The following is a 19420-nucleotide window of genomic DNA, read 5'->3' as shown; positions in this document are numbered from 1 at the left end:
TGTTGTTTTTTCATGGTGATCAGTGACTACCCTTCCATTTGGTGCTTCAAGACTAGTGATGGTATTTCTTTTGTATCTCTCAGTAGTTGTTGCATGGAAAAAATTATACTCTCATCCCTAAACTTTGTCCATCTGATAGACTTTTTTTCCAATACTTCTTTTTGTATTGGAGTAACTTAGAATGTGCATTTTCAAAATTTTCCTAGAATTATTTTCCTGAATAAAAAAGTGGCCATTGTTCTTCAAGTTTGTCAAGGACAGCTAGCACTGTATCACATTCTTTGAGTAGACCGTTCAATTGTGAAATGCCTTTGCTCCATCTCTTCAAGGCTCATCTGAGATGCTTGAGTTTGGCAGAGATTATAGTTGCACTGTTACTTGCTCTCATTTCAATGTTCGATGTGTTTCGAACCAGTTCAAAGAAACCTAGATGATCAACCTAAAAGTTTTCAAACCTAAATACCCGTGCCTTGGGGATTAATGTACCAATTCTAACCATACAAAGAATGTGATCGGAAACAAGCTTTGCCATGGGCAGATGCGAAGTGTTGGGGAAGTTAGAAATCCAATTAGTGGATGTGAAATACCAATCAATCTGCATAAGGGGTTCCTCTAGCATGTTACTCCAGGTGTAGTTCCTTCCTTTGAGAAGAATTTCAAGCAGCCCCAAATTACTTATAATGTCATTAAAAATTAAAATGACATTCATATTTCCTCCAGCCTTGTTTCTATCTGTTGTAGATTTGTAAAAATTAAAATCCCCCACAAACATCCAGTTTACGTCATCATCTATAATTATATTGTTCATCCAACTGACAAACTGATCTCGTTCCTGTCCTTGATAGAGGCCATAAACTGTCGTATGCAAGAAATACCATTGTGAACAAAAATGAAGTTGACCGTGATAGCAAATTTATAGATGTGAATTACTTCCCCTTTGGATATTGCACTATTCCAACCCATAAGAATGCCACCAGATGCACCCATCGAAGGAGAAAAGACAAATTTGTCAAACTTCTTAGGTGCTAGCTTTCTGATATAGGAATGCTCAAAATGTTATTTCTTTGTTTCCTGGATGAAGTAAATTAAGCAAGCGCTTTCTTCATTTTTGACTATGATAGCATTGCGCTTATCATCATAATTCAGACCTCTAATGTTCCAATTTAAGATAGTCCAAGAACGTTTTGATGTATTATCCATCAGCACAATTCAGGTTTAAATGAAGACCGACTAGCCAAAGACTAGCAGTGAGAACCATAAAAGACCAGGTACTAGTCAGGCGCGGGGAGTAATCAAAGATACCAGGAGAGAGAATAAACCAGAAAGAAATCCCAGTCCAAAAAATAAAAAGGAAAGTATGAGAAGCAAGATCACTTGAAAGATGACTCCAAACTGACACAGTAGCTGTTCCACAGATAGAACTGGTCCCCATCCGACAACACAAGAAATCAGTAGCCAGATTGTTGCTACACCCCATAACAGCAGAAACCAGTAGCCATATTGTTGCTACACCCCATAACAGCAGAAACCATAAGTCTGACCCATAACTGACAATAGCAAGTATCTAACTCAACTTTACAAAGCTTGCAGGTAGGCATTCCCTACTGACAACAACAAAAGGATGTTCACTATCCATGAAGAACCGGGGAGTTTTGCTGTTTGCTGCATCCGTCTTCGTTATCACCTCCCCTTTCTTCTTTCCTAGACATAAGCAGTTCTACCGTCACCTCCGATGGAGAGGAGATCTGGCACCTTTCCACCGCGACCTTCTGGATTTCCACAATTGGTATTTTGGGAAAAATACACCCAAATTCAGAATAGTCATTAAGATCAGAAAGGCCGGGAAATTAAGTTATCAGGTTCAGGTCAGAAAAGATTTACCAGAAAACTGAGCTTGTTTGGTAACACACTTCTTTCTGGACTTGCTTCTGGTACCCATCACATGAAAAGAAGAAGATTGACTATCCCTGTGACCTTTGGTTCTGTTCTGAATTCTCTTGCTTCTCCTTAGACCACCATCAGTGAGGGGGGTAGATCTTCGTTTCCTTGTAATAGTACCAAACCAACTAGGTTGTGCCACCTTAGTGTAATCATCAATCATGCCTGGAAAGATGGGAGTTATCTCTTTCTGACTCTGAGTATCAGTCTGCATCTGCATCTCTGAGGTTTTGCTCTTAAACCTCTTCCTGAAGTAAACTTTCCTAATAGCAGGCTTGTAAAGGTGAGAAGCCTACGTAGGCTGAGAAGAATTGTGTTCAGAAGCATCGTTGTCAGCATTTTCTAACAACAAAAAAGCTCTTGCAGGTTCAATTCTGCTCTGAGAGGGAGAACATCTAACAGCAAGTTGAAGATCTGCCAAGCCAAGATCTGAAAGATTGACCTAAATAAGAGAAGCAAGAATGGATAAGTTGAAAATAGTTCTGCCACTGCTCTGAGGGTTCTGTGCATAATCTCTCATTGCCCTTCTAAGACCAGCTTCAAGAAATTGGATGATTGACTCATGTGTCATGTCAACATGTTGTTGCTGTGGCTGTGGACCTAAGGGAACAATTTGCATTTCCTGGGAGCTCTGCGACTGATCAAGAAACTGAGTCCTCTGCTGACGTTGCATTTGGTGGTTACTACTCACATTCTGAATATTGAGAACTTCTATCTCTTGGTTGACCTGTACCTTGCTCAAGCATTTGAGTCGCAGAGGAATAAAATTGGTTAACAGAGCTGACATTAGACACTTGGTCTTGTTGCACCATATGCATTTGATTGTGATCTTCTAGTTGAGCCATGTTTTGATCAGCAGACTGCTTAGTAGCTTCAAGTTCACCTTGGACGACAGGACCTTCAAATGGGTGGGGATTTCCATTGTTGGGAGGAGGGTCATCTTCATCAGCTGGGATTTGTCCAACAAGTTCGGTGTTTAAAATATAAACTTGAACTGTCCAAGATCTATCATCTTCATCTATATCATAACCTTGCTTTATCACAAGACTTCTTGGGACCTCTAGAGGATCATCGCACTTTGACCAAAACTCTTGCCAAACTTTTATCATTATTTCATTAGAATGCCAATGCAGCAGTTTACCAAAGCAAGAACAAACTTGATCAAGGTAAGACAGATCTTTGTAATCAAGAGGATACCCTAGAAGCAAAATCCAGCATTGTCTAGTGAAGGGGGATCTCTTGAAGTTATTAGCCTCATCATGCTTAACAAAGCAAAACTCATGCTGGCCAATCCAGTGAGGATTTGAGGAAATCAAAGTGTCTCTCTGGCAAATATCCCTAAGCTGGAAAAGACCTATGCCATGAGGATGGGGGCAGTAAAATCTCACATGCTTTCGTACCTCAACCTCAATGTATGTCTGACATGGTGCATGAACTGAAGAAGCTGCGCTGGGGAGAGATCCTCTTCAGAGACGGGGATTGTACAATCTTCGTGCCTCTTTTTTGGTTCATTGTTCATCCCAACTGGAAAGAATCGCAAAGGATTGACAGTGAAATTCGCCATAGTTGAGTTAAGATAGGGTTCATTGTTCAGTCGTGGGAAAGGAAAGGGGAGACTGATCAGTATTGTTCTAAAAAGGGAAGGGATCAGTACTGTTATGAGACATGTTTTCAGTACAGAAGAATACGGGTGCTAATTGTATGTTTGTTCAGGTGGTGCCGCTCCAGGTCACAGCTAGTGCCTGCCTTCATCACCAGTGAAGACAAGTGAATGTAGCGGATGGCTACGCTTTAACCTGTTGTTTACCTTTCATAAGTTTACTCAGTTCATGAATTATGAAGTGCAGTAAGTGTGCTATGTCGTTTACAGTTGATCTTTACTATATTGTGCAATTCTTGAAGTATTAAGCATATCTTGGAAGTTATGTCGATGGCTATGCATGAAGCATATCATGTATATGCATCTCATGCATTGGAAGCTATATCGTCGCATTATGGCCGCGATCGTACTGGTACAATGCCGTACGTTGCCCGTGGAGAGGTGTGGTGCACACCCTTACGTGCCCGTGGAGGGGTAAGGGTGATAATGAGGATTGCATGTGCACGCATACGCATTCATATGATGTTTCATATCTTTGATTGCATTGAAGTATTATGCCAAAAGGAAGTCTTTAATCTTTTCTTATATGTGATGAGGTTGCTAAGGATCAAGCTAGAGGATGTTATATTTGGTGGTGTTGCTATTGGTCTTACTTAGCCATATTTCTCTAGATGTTAGTTTGTTCTATATCCATGTTTCTATTAAAAATGATTGCTTAATCAATTGTGGTTAAATAGCTCGTTAAAGCAAATTCGCTTGCTGAGATTTTCGAATCGCACCCTTGCTTTCTTTCCAGGTACTTTTTAATGTGATGGTGCGCATGTGGGATGAGTAGTTGTACGTCGCTTGCACATTCACCTTTCTCTTTTGGTTAAACTTGTTGTGCTGTTAGATGGCGACATTTCTCCCTATGATGTATATTTTAGCCCATGGTGACCTATATACATGATCCGAGGCTTGTTCCTCATTTGCTAGGATATTTATATTTCTAGTGTGATGTTCTATAAACTGTTTTATGTCTCTTGTGTGTTGTTGCTATTTATACCTCCAGTTTCTGGGGAGGTGCTGCCGAATTTTTCTTTCAGCAGTCTTGTATGTTGGTTTGAGTAACATTCCAGGCTTGTGGTCATCCCCGGGGTGTTACAGTTGGTATTAGAGACTAGGCTTTAGGTCCTAGGTGATTAAATGCTAAAACTGGCACACATGCACATGTAGGATGGTTTTGGTTGCATTTCCATTGCATGCACCTGTTTATATAAGTATGTTTGTATATTTGTTCCTTAAATGTTATTGTTGTATGCTGAGCTGTTGGTTATGGTTTGTAGATGTCGCCTAAGGTTCGGGGTTGTCGATTTGGTCGTGGAGGGCAGGGAGGACATGGTCGCACTGCGGCAACAGGGCGTGGTGACGCGTCGTTGGCGGCCGAGTAGTCCGTACCAGAGGTTGGAGGTTAGGTAGATCTAATTGCTACTGTGAGAGAGATGCAGGAGGTGGTGTTGAGAACGTTGGGGCAGAGCCAGGGTCAAGTTGCTGGTGTTGGTCGCGCCGCCGTGGACCCCAGCACCGCTACAGCTAGGCTTGGCAGTGAGATGATGATATGAGATTGGGTCGGGTTGAAGCTCGATAGCTTTGATGAGTCTGGCAGTCTGATCTAGGCAACGAATTGGTTGGCCTATATGGCAAAGCAGCTTGAAGCTTTTGAGGTGGGGATGCAGGACCGTGTGCGCTTTGTGACTCAGCTGCTGAAGGGAGAGGCTCAGATCTGGTTGGACAGTGTGTTGGCCTCCAGGTCCGTGGTGTTGTGCAGACCCTCTTGAGAGGAGTTTGCCCACCAATATGAGAGGCGGTTCTACCCCACCACTTTCCTCAACAAGATGCATATGAAGTTGGAGCAGTTCACTCAAAACATGAGGTCAGTGGCAGAGTAAGAGGTTGGCTTCAACCAGATCGTACAGTTCATGCCCCATGTGGCGCACGATGAGACGGAGAAGGCTCGACGCTTCCGACAGGGGCTTCGCTTTGCTATTCGCCACACACTTGGCGCCTTCCCCATCACTGACTTTCGTTCAATGGTGGACCAGGCATTTGGAGTAGAGTAGCAATTGAGCTACACTAACGATCTTCGCAAGACTTCAGGTGAAGACCAGTCCAGAGACCCTATGGAGAGGGGGGGCATTCTGGTGGCCCTATGCAGAGGAGGGGCAAGAGTTACCGTCACCAGCCCTACCGTGGCGGCTCTGGGCCATCACGTGCTTCAGGCGGGAGTGTGCCCCAGTACCGTGCTATTGCCAAGCTTGGCATGGGCATGGTCTACTTCCGTTGTGGTGATCCGCATCACCACAGCGAGTGGGCAGCGCTCTGGAGGCCCAGTCCAGATGCTAGGTACTCTCACTCCGTAGTACCTATCGGCGCCCTCTTCAGCTTCGTCGGTTGTCCCTACACCTCCACAGGGAGTTTACTGGGTGCCTCAACTTCTTCCACCGCCGGGCCCGGTGCCCCCGCAGTGGGGTTCCGCACCGACAGGCTCGGATCGAGGACTTCTTCGTCATAGGTTGTTCTTGGGGTCTACGTTGCGCTCGTGGTTGAGGGTGTGGACCGTGGTGACATGGTGGCAGTTATCATTTCAGTTGATTCTGTTGATGCTAGTGCTTTGTTAGACTCTGACGCTAGTTTCTCGTTTGTCTCTGTGGGCTTCACTGGTCGTGCTAGTCTTTCTGTGCAGGAAATTGGACATGTCGTAGTGGTTAGCTCACTGAGTGGCCTTATGTCTAGTCGCAAGGTTTGTTCGGGTTGTCTGGTATTCTTGACTGATGAGGAGTTCGTGGTGAATCTGGTGGTGATTCCTTTGGGGCCGTTCGATGTCATCTTTGGCATGAACTGGCTATCTCAGTACCACGCAGTGATCGATTGTTCATGGAAGACCGTCACCTTGCAGGTGCCGTCTAGTCAAGAGGTGATATTTCAGGGGAGTTCTCTCCAGTACACTCTCTCGTTCCTATGTCGGATGTTTCCAGATCGTAAGATGCTGAAATTTGGGTTCTATGGTCGTTGGTTGACGATGGGGAGGCAGAGGTGCGCTTGGAGGATATTCCAGTGGTTTATCAGTATCCTGATGTGTTCCCCAGTGAACTTCCAGAATTGCCACCTGAGCAGGAAGCTATGTTTCGCATTGAGCTTGTTCCTGGTACGAGGCCGATCTATAAGACCCCATACCGGATGGCTCTAGTGGAACAGGTAGAGTTGAAGAAGCAGCTAGATGAGCTCTTGGCTAAGAGCTTTGTTAGACCGAGCACATCTCCTTAGGCTGCTCCAGGCTTGTTTGTGGAAAAGAAGGATGGCACCAAGAGGCTTTGTCTAGATTATCGGGCGCTTAATCATGTCACCATCAGGAACAAATACCCTTTCTCACATTGATGATCTCTTTGATCAGTTCAAGGAGCCAAGGTATTCTCTAAGATTGAGCTGCAGTCTGGTTACCATCAGTTGAGGATTAGAGAGGAGGATATTGAGAAGATGGCTTTCAGCACGATTATGGGCACTTTGAGTTTGTAGTTATGTCCTTTGGACTAACGAATGCCCTTGTTGTTTTTATGGAGGCAATGAACAGGATGTTTCATGAGTACCTTGGTGTCTTCGTGGTGGTTTTCATCGACGACATCCTTGTCTGTTCGAAGACTGAGGAGCACGTTGTGCATCTTGGCTTGGTATTAGATACTCTTCAGAAGAACAAGTTTTATGCGAAGCTCAATAAGTGTGTTTTTTGGCTAACTGAAGTGGGTTTTCTTGGGCATGTCATCAATGAGAATAGTATCACAGTTGACCCGAAGAATATTGTAGCAGTGGTCATTGCATAAGCCAATCAGTGTGATTGGGGTTAGGAGTTTCCTGGGGCTTGCAGGCTATTATCAGCGTTTTGTGCAAGATTTCTCCATCATTGCTAAGCCAATGACCAGGCTCACTCAGAAGGGGGTTCCTTTTTCTTAGACTGATGAGTGTGAGGCATGCTTCCAGACGTTGAAGAGTAAGTTGGTTAATGTACATATTCTCTCTCTGCCCGTGAATGGCAAGCGTTACACCGTGTATACGGATACTTCTCGGATTGGTTTGGATTGTGTGTTGATGCAGGAGGGACGTGTCATCGATTATGCTTCCAGACAGTTGAAGTCTTATGAGCAGAATTATCCCACTCATGATCTTGAGTTGGTTGATGTTGTCTTTGCATTGAAAACTTGGAGGCACTACCTTTATGGGGAGTCGTGTGATATCTTCACTCAGCGGGAGCTGAATTTAAGGTAGCGCGGACGGCTAGAGTTGATAAAGGATTATGATATGTCGATTCAATATCATCCATGCAAGGCTATTGTGGTGGTTGATGCTCTAAGCAGGACAGGTGTCCCTAGGATTGTGATGTCTTTGATCTCAAAGTTTGAACGGATGCATATCTCTTTCTGTTTCACCAGTGTTGCATAGGAGGAGACACATATGATCATTCAGTCTGCCATACCCAAGCGTGTTCGTGAGGCCCAACAACATGATCGGCTTCTTTTTGGTGTAAGGAAGAGGATCTAGGAGGGTCGGTCTCGAGAGTTCAGTTTAGATGAGGATGGTGCAATTCATTTCAGAGGCCGTCTTTATGTGCCACAGAAGTCAAAAGTGAAGGCAGATATCCTTTGTGAGGCTCACCGGGCGCCATACTCTGTGCATCCGGGTGAGACTAAGATGTACCGTGATCTGAAGTAGATCTTCTGGTGGAAGCATATGAGGGTTGACATCGCTAAGTATGTTGCCTCTTGTGGTGTGTGCTAGCAAGTGAAGGCCGAGCATAAGCGGTCGGCCGATTTGTTACAGCCTTTGCTAGTTCCCGAGTGGAAATGGGAGCATGTCACGATGGACTTTGTGGATGGGTTACCTCGCTCTCCTCGTGGTCAAGACACTATATGGGTTGTCGTGGACATGCTTACCAAGTCCGCGCACTTTATTCCCATGAAGACAACTAACTCTACATAGGATCTGGCTCCCTTATATATTAGGGAAGTGGTCAGATTGCATGGAGTGCCGAAGTCAATTGTTTCGGATCGGGACTCCAAGTTTATGTCTCACTTTTGGCAGAGCTTGCAGAGTGCTTTGGGCACGAAGCTCACTCTTAACATATCTTTTCATCCTCAGACAGACGGTCAGTCAGAGCGAACTATTCAGACTTTAGAGGATATGTTGTGTGCCTGCGTTGTCTTGGAAGGGCAATTGGGAGGACCATCAAGCTTTGGTTGAATTTGCTTATAACAACAGCTTTCAAGCAAGTATCAAGATTGCTCCTTTTAAGGCTTTGTAAGGCCGGATGTTGTGGGTGAGAGATCTTTGATTTGTCCAGACTTCGTTAAGCAGACCACGGAGAAGGTACAGAAGATTCGCCAGATTCTGTTGGCTGCTCAGAGCCGACAGAAGAGTTATGCTGATGTTAGGCGTCGTAATCTGGAGTTGGTTGTTGGGGATCACATGCTTCTCAGGGTGTCACCAACCAAAGGCATTGTTCGCTTTGGTACCACTGGGAAGCCCAGCCTGCAGTACATTGGCCTGTTTCCTGTTGTAGCCTGTGTTGTCAGTTTGGTCTATCATCTAGAGTTGCCGGACTCGATGAGGGGAGTGCACAATGTGTTACATATCTCTATGCTACGGAAGTATCTTCGCGACCCTGAGCATAAGATTAATTTGGACTCCATTATAGTGGAGCAGGATCTAACCGTGGAGTGTCATCCGGTGTGCATCTTAGACTCATATGAGCGAGTCGTGAGGAGGACCATCAAGTATGTGAAGGTCTTTTGGTTAAATCAGTCTGAGCATGAGGCAACATGGGAACTTGAGGATCAAGTGTGGAAGAAGTACCCCGAGCTCTTCGAAGTCGGTGAGTGTTAATTGTTGTTTATCACCGTATATATACGCTTTGTTGTCCTTTCTTATTGTAGATTCGGAGCAGGTAGATTCGGAGATGAATCTTTTTAAGGGGGAAGAATGTAATACCCAAAAATGTGTAATTCTTATGTTGATCGCAGGACTCGCAAGGGAGTACAAATTTTGACCTTTTAAACCGATGCTCGGTTGGACGATCCGAGACCGTGGATGCGTAGATCTCGTCGAGATGATTCCGTTTTGCTATCTAACGTCGCGTTCGGACACTCGGTGGGTCTGTGGCGAGCCCAATGAGTTTAGATCGTTGGATAAAATGAAAGAATAAAATTAAAAAGAGGATAAGGCTCGGTGGGATTGGCTCCCACCCGCACACCGCCCCCATCCACCCGTCTCGGCCCAACCACCCCATCCGCCGCCTCCTCCCGGGCGTCGCCGCCTTCCGCCGCCACCTCCTGCAACCGTCGGCCGCCGCAGCTGGTTGCCACCGCCTCCTGCAGCCGCCACGCCGCCTTGCCGCCGCTCGCCGGCCGGTGGGCGTAGGGGGGAGCAGGGGGTGTATAGAGGGGGGCTGAGAAGAAGGGCAGACCAGCCAAAAAGGAGAGAAAGAAAAGAAGAGGAAAGAAAGAAGGAAGAAGAGGAAGGAGAAAGAGGGAAGGGAGGAAAGAGAAAGAAGAAGGGAGGAGGGCATCCACAAGTTTGCCGGTTTCCTTCGCCAATTCGGGATTCCACTCCAAAGGTGACTCCTCCGTAGCCCTTAGATGCTTGTAGGAGGTTGAGGTCAATCGTCCACGTTGTCGGTTAAGTGTGTTGTTGATCCGATTAGTGAGTAGCGTGTCAATTCTTCCTTCTTTCTTTCAGAAGTTTACTCAGTTCTTGAATTATAAAGTGCAATAAGTGTGATATGTGTTTTACAGTTGATATTTATTATATGGTGCAATTCTTGATGTATTAAACATATCTTGGAAGTTATGTCGTTGGCTATGCATGAAGTATGTCATGCATATGCATCTTATGTATTGGAAGCTGTACTGTCGCCTTATGAACGCAATCGTACCGGTACAACGCCATACGTTACTCGTGGAGGGGTACGGCGCACACCCTTACATTGCCCGTAGAGGGGTAAGGGTGAGGATGAGCATTGCATGTGCACACTCTTACGTTGCCTGTGGAGGGGTAAGGGTGATGATGAGCATTGCATGTGCACACATACACATTCATATGATATTTCATATCTTTGATCGCATCGAAGTATTATGCCGAAAGGAAGTCTTTAATCTTTGTTTATATTGTGATGCGGTTGTAAAGGATCAAGCTAGAGGATGTTATATTTGGTGGTGTTGCTATTGGTCTGGCTTAGCCATATTTCTATAGATATTAGTTTGTTCTATCTCCACATTTCTATTAAAAATGATTGCTTAATCAACTAAGGCTAAATATCTCGTTAAAGCAAATTCGCTTGCTAAGATTTTCGAATCGCACCATTGCTTTCTTTTCAAGTACATTTTGAGGTGATGACGCGCATGTGGGATGGGTAGCTGCACATCGCTTGTGCATTCACCTTTCTCTTTTAGTTAAGCTTGTTATGATGTTAGATGGCGACACTTCGCCCTGTGATGTATATTTTAGCCTATGGTGGTTTGGATGTATGATCGAGGCTTGTTCCTCGTTTGCTAGGATCTTTATATTGCTAGTGTGGTGTTCTATAAACTGTTATATGTCTCGTGTGTTGTTGCCAGTTATACATCCAGTTTCAAGGGAGGAGTTGCCGAATTTTTCTTTCGACAGCCCTGTAGGTTGGTTTGAGTGACATTCCGGTCTTGTGATGGTCTTCGGGGTGTTAGGAAAAAGTAAAGGAAGACCAAAAACAAGAACGTAATCAGACCTTAATTCCGGCAAAATTATCATCTCCAAAATGAACACAGATGTGCCGTATAAGCTCTTCTGCATCAGCATATTCCCCATCGCCTGTGCGGTTTCCAAATCTACTGTACTTAATGCCGAATAACCCTTCATCTGGCAATGACAACGTGTTAGATAAAATAATGACCGTACACTTTCTAAAATACGTACAAGTAAGATTGTGTGATACCTGTATACTCTTTCTTCCAGTTTTTTTTTGTTCGCGTGGATGTGACGCTATATTCATTCCCTTCTGTTTTTGTAACAGAGTACTCTTTGAGATAAAAGAAGTTCTTAGAGAACTTCTTTATGAATGTCTTAGGCTTTATTTTCCTCTTCCATTCTGCACACATGTTCAGGTTCAAATAAACAGGAAGTCAACTCAATATATGTATATGGGAAGTGAGGGAAGGTGTATATGACTTTATTTCCTCTTCCATGCTTTATTCAATAAAGTTAACTTTACGTACCTTTGAGCCCTTCAATCTCATGCGAAATGTGGCGCTGCGGTGGATTCATCCACATATGACAGCATGTAATAGCAGCCAGCCTCTTTTCCAACTTCCAAAATAATGTGTGCTCTAGCAGTTCCTCCAGTGATTTCCTAATGACAATTTGTAAATTAGAAGTTTATTTACATCAGAAAAAATATATAAAATAAATGAATGCAAAAAGGATGACTAACCACCATCTTCCATTCATGGAAAGCTCAAGCATATCACAAATCTCTTTGTATTGGTCTCCATTTGCCCGCAGTCGTGGGTGAAGAGAGTATATGAGACAAGCAAGTGGGCCAGCAACATTGTCGACATAGATGCTTTTTGAGGCTTTATTTAATGTGAGAAAAAAATATTAAAAGAAAGCATTAATAGCATAAAAGAAACAAATTTGTTAGAGTTGAGATTTGTTACCACTGGCTTCCTCGCACTCTTGAACAAGTTGAGACTGCGGAACAAGGACATCCACAACTATGCGCCCACAACACTTTATAAGAATAGTTGAGGGATCGAAGTGGAAGCGTATTTTTTTATCAGCCACATGTTTGTAGGATAGAATAGCCAATAGCCTATCATCCAAAGTTTCCATTATAGCAATCACTAAACTTGAATTGAATTATACGATAAAATTAAATAATTTCACAACTCACTTAAATATATCAGTAGAGAAATCCGAAAAGCAAGGCGTTAGACCATGTGATTGGTGGCTAAAGAAACATATCTCAGATTTACTTGTGAACAATTCTTTCAGACTTATGTAGCCATTTGTGTCATCCACATCAACCCCTTCTTCCGACGAGACCGTCAAGTACTTGATGTCTGTGGTCTTGGGGGGTTTCAGCTGAATTGACTGTCAAGGCATCAAAGCACACATCAGTAACTTTCAACATCCAGTCAAGGTACAAGAACATTTATTGAAAAACAATTCAGTTAACACAGTTTAATCAATCAAAACTAATTCAATCGACAATGGAATGAAAGTGTGTATAAAGAAGTGTTTCTCTGCTACAGTTAAAGGTCACTTAGCTCGGCTGCTTTGCAAGGTGTTCGCAACACCAGTTTTTGCTTGAAGAAAAAATGTAATTTGAATTCACAGCAACAAAAAAACTTCAAGAAGGATCAGAGGCAGGGAAGGATAAACGCGGAGGCACAAATCTGTGCAATTGTTACATGCTTCTGTGAGCTAACTAACTGCCCACCAAACAAGTGGAAACTTTTAGAAGTACAAAATTGTCTTCTGTGACGACCAATGCAATAGCGCATTACCGCTAACTACACTTTGTCATCTTTTTATTTCACTAGCTATCAGAATCATTCAGTGGCACTAGACCATGCGATCCAAGCTGAGACACATACAGCACCATGACTGATATGGATTGGCTAGGGATAGATGGGATAGCAGGAGAAACCGGGTAATCACCCTTTCTCTGGAGGCTCTGACTGTGTTTAGGGTTTCTTCTTGCTTGATTACAATAGATGTTACCTCCTCCTTTATATAGAAGCGGTCCTAACTAACAAATCTTATCTCTAATTCGGGATTTTATCTAACTAATCTAATCTTATCTCTAATTCGGGCTACAGTACTGCGCAGCTACAGTGCGCGCCGTGAACAGTGATTTCAGCCCAGCTAACCAACCAGGCACAAGGCGGGCCCATAACAATGACTATATATGGTACTCAATTCATTATTGATCCTTGATCCTACACTCATTGGGGGTCAGGGTTGTAGAAACAAATACAGACCAAATATTCAAGCAAACATATACTGCATTTAGTGGCCTAACCATGATCAGACTGAAAAGTAAGCAAATACCAGTGACAGAAAATAGACCAAAATAGTGTACCATAAGGCAACTGCTTAGTCACTCTCACCTAATAATAGAGTACATCATCCACAAAGCGCTCAACAAATATGTCTCCTATCAAACCCAGAGTCAAAGGAAAAGCATATACACGTCACCAAATCCCCACACCCGTTAATTGATCACATACAATGTCAAAACTGTCATATAAATGATAACTGGCATGCCCTCTCCATGCGTCTGAGAGAATGACTGTCTGGTGTAACTCTCCATCACCCTAAACCCTTAAATCCCCGTGAACCACTCAAATCCATTGATCCTAGCACTCAGCATGGCGCTCTCCAAGCTCACCACCAGTTAGACGAAATGCCATGTTAGGCAAACCCGCAAGCAGTGCAAAGGGATCACCACAAGCAAACGATACAGAGGATGGACTCGAGATAGGAGAACTCACTGCGTGATTGCGGGACAGAGCAGAAGCCCCTGACAAGATGCAGAGACCCGCGGATGCCACCAAGAAGGGGCAGGACGCCCTCAGCGCCTGATGCGCATCCAAGGCAAGAGCCCGAGAGAACGCAAGGGGGCCCAGAGGTCGCCGGGAACATGAGGAGGCGGCGGGCGCGCGCGGCGGCGGCCAGCATGGCTTCTTCTTCACCATCCGGCGGGTGAGGGAAAGCAACTAAGCAATTCTGAGAGGAATATATATGACTATATGAGCGTTCAACAGGTATGAGAGCAGCAAAAATCTCTCACTGGAAACAAGTTGCATTCCCTAGACCCTAGTTAATTACTTCCAGAGTGGAGTAATTGAACCAAAAATCACGTATCTCACCTTCCTATCATCTTTCTTTTGCATCTCGATCACCTCTGTAGGCTGTCCAGCAGTCAACTTTCGGAGTTCGTCTTTAGCAAACGGTTTCTTCTGATCAGGTAAATGCTACATGCAACAATAAAATTTCAGGTCAACTCATCTATTCAAGGATTTTACAGAAAAACGCTGACTATCAAACTATGTGCATAAGGGCTCTGTAGAATTTGTGAAGAATATATTAATATTCAAAATGCCAAAAATATCATAAGATGGAAATGCTTAAGCAACATACCCAACATAGGTGCGGTAACACATTAAGAGCAAGGAAGCCATTATTATCCCCAAAAAAATCAGAAGATGCTGTTGTTATTAAGCAAATTCCCATATTTTAGTAATACAGGTATAGCAATAAACATCATGTACCCAACCTTGCAAATGAGTTGAATTATGGCAATTGCATATTCTGGCTTTTGTTCAAGCTGAAAACCCTGTAACAAGACAATCCATAACGAGTCTGCGGTCAGAAATCTGAAGCAACGGACATGATCTAAAACAAACTACCAACAGCACCTGTATACTTATTTTATGTTCAACAAATGGGCAAAAGTGCTAACACAGACCCATGGATCATGACGTGCTAATGCGATATACTACAGTAAACACCGCTTAGTGTACTTCTGCGACTTACATGATAGGTTGAAAAGCATGGGTGTAAATTGGGTAGTTCAGTTGCACACAAAATAAACATAGACAAAGCAATTACCTGTCCACGTGTTAAACCTATTGTAGGAGTATAGTGTTTGCCAACCTTGCCTCTCAGACTATTGATGTTCCTAATACATCTTGGGTTTCCTGCGGGCGCAGAACTGTATATATTAGCGAATCATCCTTCACAGAACCGAACCATGTCATAACTCCAGACGTAAGGTACAGGGAAACTTAGATTTGAATATGAAGCAACAGAAAATGACTATTTCATAAACAAACAAAAAACTTTAAATTGACAACATCACTACCCCTCCTGGATCTTATCATGCAGGTAAAGTGTAATGGCGGAACACAAACAGAAACTGCCACAGAAAAGTTTAATATGTCTAATATACAAGCCACACAACTGAAAAGTGAAAAAAAAAACTAAAAATGCCTCCAGCAGTACATCAAAGATTACATCTTCATGTATCTGAGATAATGCTTTAGCATACCAACCTTATTTAATGCTTCCTAACAATGAACTTGACAATCTCATACCAGGCTTATTTAAAAAAAGTTATGTTACTAACATAATATATTGTAGCTGAACAAATAGAGGGCACATTCTTTTCTTTCTTGTTTGAATATCTATACATCATCCTTGTTCAGTTAGGATGCAAGGCAAAGGGTATCTCCCAGGGAATCTAAAGCTACTCAAGAAAAATTATCACAACCTTGATTCAACAGAAAATGGAAAAGTGGAAATAAACACATGACTCATCAGACAAGGTAACAATTAACAATCGATCTCTCTGGAAATTTGAATAGGGATCATACCGTTGTCAAGGGCACCTACACGAGCACAAGCCTCAGTCATTTTCATACAGAGATGGTCATTAAAGTTTGCATTGATGATAAGGTTTGGTATTCCCTGGATCAACAATAAGTGTTAGTTTAAGATAGATTTTAGTGACAAAACAATACTGAGTAGAAATACAATGGTGAACCTTGTGCCAATATTCCTTCTTTTCTTTCTTTCTTGGTTTTGGTCCTTGCTCATTTATGTCCAGTACCATCAGTTACAACTTAAGAAAACTACTAAGTAGTAACCATAAGGAATAGAAAAAGGACATACACAGAAACTGTTGCTTTAAAAAAAACTTCCTGCATTACCATTTACCAATCTAATTTTTTTTCGATACTTCAGTCAACATCACAATTCCAGACCATACACTCTTGTATGTATTTTTAAAATCATCTGTTGAGAATTTTTTCAATATGGTCAACATATAATGGAATGAGCTCAGATGAACGAGCATCTTTTTCACATAGAAATAATGAAAAGAAGCCTGGAAATCAAGATTAGATAGTTTTCTTGAAATTGTACCCACATGGGTGGTGAACTGGTGATGGTACCAACGAATTTTCATATGTTCTGGTACTAACACTAAAGTTTATACTTTATACAATGTACTAAGCTGGCTTTCCAAATGGGAAGCAAAAGATACAACAAACACAACCACAGTCAGTCAAGGTAGCACAAAAGAGGCATTCTTAAGATATGCGGAAATGAAGGGGCTTACGGATACTCTTAGCTTCTGCAAAATCTGAAAAAGAAGTTTGATGTCCTCCTTATTGCAGCATTTTTTTATCATCGTCCACAACCAGGCTTCTACATTACATAGACAATTAATTGATCATAGACAGTACATATCACAATTAATTGATCCTTTAGGCTTCAACCCCAGAGTCTAAAGGAAAAATCATATACGCGTCAAAAAATCCCCAAGCATCCGCTAATTGATCATAGACAACGTCAAAAGTATCAGGCAAGTCATATGCGCTCGTAGCGATTCCGAGAGATGACCCACTGACGAACATCTCCGTCGCCCTAAACCCTTAAATCCTCGTGAGCCACTCGGATCCCATGATCCCCACCCTTTGCTAGTCTCCCTCAGCACAGTAAAACGCTTAAAGACATGAAACCCATGCATGCACATTCCATCGAGGGTCGAGACCGCGCGGTTAGCACGCCACCTTGCGCGCTCACCACCATTTCAACGAAATGCCGCGCCAGCCAAACCCGATCGCACGAAGATACGAAACAGTGGATAGATTGAAGGTCAGAGAACTCACGGGGCGGTTGCGGGGCGAAGGAGTAGAAGCGCCTTGCAGAGGACGGCGAGGCGGTGGGGACGCCATCGGGACGGGGCAGGAGGGGGACGCCCAAGGAGGCGACTGACGCGCACGCGAGGCGAGCGGAGGCCGCCGGGGAAGCGAGGAGGCGGCGGGCGCGCGTCGCGGCGATCTGCATCCTTGCGGCGGCCGTGCACCGGTCGGGGGAGACGAGGGAGGGCTGTTGGAGGAGTTTGCCCGCCGGGACAGAAATAAAACGATGGGCCCGCAGGAGTCTAACCAATAAAATTCTACATGGTCAATTCAAAAGTGTGCAATAAAAACAATTTCGTATTTATTATTGTGCAGTCGACTGAAATCACACATCGATGCTCTCCACGCCGAAGTTAGGGTCGGGGGCTTTAGGGTTTTGGAGTTTGGGGTGCTCCAATAGCTATCGGGCTTAGAAATGGGTTCAGGAGAGGGAGGCAAGCCACGCGGAGGAGGTGGGTGCGGGGGGCGGCACGGTGAGGCGATGAGGGCATCGACGGCCGCGAGCGAGCGACGGATCTCTGATGGGCGGGGATAAGGTGGGGTGTCATGTGCTAAGGGTTAGCGCGGCGGAGGTGGTAGAGGCTGACACAGCAGCGGCGCCACCGAGGACGAAGGCAAGTGGGCAGGATGCGGGGGAGCAGGCGAGCGCACACGTGAGGGAGAGAGAACGCGTCGGTCATGAGGAGGAAGAAAGAACGAGCGCCGTTAGATTTCGATCGTTCGGTCCACAAGGTCGACTGAAATGAATCGTTTTTCAATCGATTGAAAAATTGCATGCCCCAAAGAATTTAGCTCACAAACTATTGTCTACCTAGCTGTTGACGCATAAAGTTTCCGTGTGCCGAACACTGAGCATCTTATGTGCAATCCTGGATCAAAAGCTACGATCAGGATAATCAGAAGTTCTGTTGTTGATCGAAAGTCCTGATGATAACTATCCGGTGAGTAGCACCCAAGAAACCCTGGTCTTGGCGCTACGTCGTCAGATCTTCGTCATCACCCACGCTCGGGAGGGACCCCGTCAGAGCGCAGATGGTCGGCAGCTTGTCCTTGGTCGTTGAGATCAAGAACGAGTAGCAAAGTAGATTGGAAAAGAGACGGAACTACATGAGCTAGGTAAAAAGATAGATGTGATTGTATTTTTGATCTATTGTTTGACTAGGTGAGTGTTCGTGCGTTGCAACAAAAAAACAAGCAATGCACAGGGTAACATGAAAGTTGCGAGTTCAAGCTGGAAGATATTGCAAACCATAAGAAATAAACCAAAAACATTATTTAGTGATTGCCTGTAAGTGAAGAAGAAATCAGCATGAGAATTCTTTTGACTATCAAAAACATTATTTAGTAAGCCAAACATTTTATTTAGCGGATTCTTTCTAACTCCACGATACCAGCATGATGATTCTTTTGACTATATTGACCCTGTATTAAGGCCCATGACAGGCGAAGTTATCCTGAAGGATATCACTGCAAAACAACTTCTTATAGTAGGAATCCATCCATAGGCGAAATGTGAAACAACAGTTGTCATTAGTCATATGTCAAATTGTTGACAGTTCATATTTTTTTTTTCCGTAAAACCATATGATTTATATTTGTTTTTATTGAATAGCGAATTGCACATGCGTTGCATCGAAAGCAAAGATATTTTGCATGACATAATATAGTTGAGTGATCAAAGTTGAGTCAAGTGTGCTTGCCCGTAACTATAATAAAGCATTGATGACTTTACAGGAGACAACCAAAAGAAGCCCTCCGTCATCAAACCCTCCTTAAGCTCAAGGCATAAACCCTTCCGCCAAACGTGAGGCCCAACGCTCCCTAGTTCTCCTCTAGCTCTGTTCCTTGCATTTCACCTCGGGATCGTGCTCATAGCTCACATCATGGTGATTTTTGTAAGTTTTCCCCACTACTTCTTTATGTTTTCCCCAACATAAAAAAGGGAAAATGGATCAAAATAACGATGCTAAATTTATTTAATTTATTTCAGTGAGATAGATTAGCAAAAAGGTTCCATGTACCTTTCGGTTCACAAGTATAAAAAAAATTCCAAACAAGATGTTTCCAAAAGGAACAGAAGCAAAACACATTTTTTTGCTTCATGTAATTG

The 19420-nt window shown here is 43.6% G+C and overlaps 1 protein-coding gene across 7 annotated transcripts in view; it reads right to left on the bottom strand.

Moving 5' to 3' along the window:
* LOC133926465 (uncharacterized) overlaps positions 1-19080 on the bottom strand; it is a 28973-nt gene extending 9893 nt beyond the window's left edge. For 2 of the 7 annotated variants that reach the window (XR_009911101.1, XR_009911102.1), the window contains exons 1-8: positions 14473-14578; positions 14095-14329; positions 12489-12688; positions 12253-12407; positions 12027-12168; positions 11812-11945; positions 11532-11684; positions 11325-11455 (exon numbers count right to left, since the gene is read on the bottom strand). Coding sequence is in view for 3 of the 7 variants with exons in the window: in XM_062372417.1 (XP_062228401.1) it covers positions 12618-12688; positions 14095-14329; positions 14473-14577; positions 14880-14939; positions 15215-15303; positions 15979-16072; positions 16725-16813; positions 17278-17455 (921 nt within the window). In the remaining 4 variants the exon portion in view is untranslated. Of the gene's footprint in view, positions 1-1414; positions 1770-1881; positions 3463-11324; positions 11456-11531; positions 11685-11811; positions 11946-12026; positions 12169-12252; positions 12408-12488; positions 12689-14094; positions 14330-14472; positions 14579-14879; positions 14940-15214; positions 15304-15978; positions 16073-16148; positions 16814-17277; positions 17553-17639 lie in introns of those variants that run through there. The other 5 variants (XR_009911103.1, XR_009911104.1, XM_062372417.1 and 2 more) reach the window with 5 other exon arrangements.
* Positions 19081-19420: the final 340 nt, after the last annotated feature.

The sequence above is a fragment of the Phragmites australis genome, chromosome 8 (genome assembly GCF_958298935.1).
Source record: "Phragmites australis chromosome 8, lpPhrAust1.1, whole genome shotgun sequence".
Classification (NCBI taxonomy): Eukaryota; Viridiplantae; Streptophyta; class Magnoliopsida; order Poales; family Poaceae; genus Phragmites; species Phragmites australis.
Note: the sequence above shows the minus strand (reverse complement) of the source record. Positions and strands in the feature narration are given on the sequence as shown.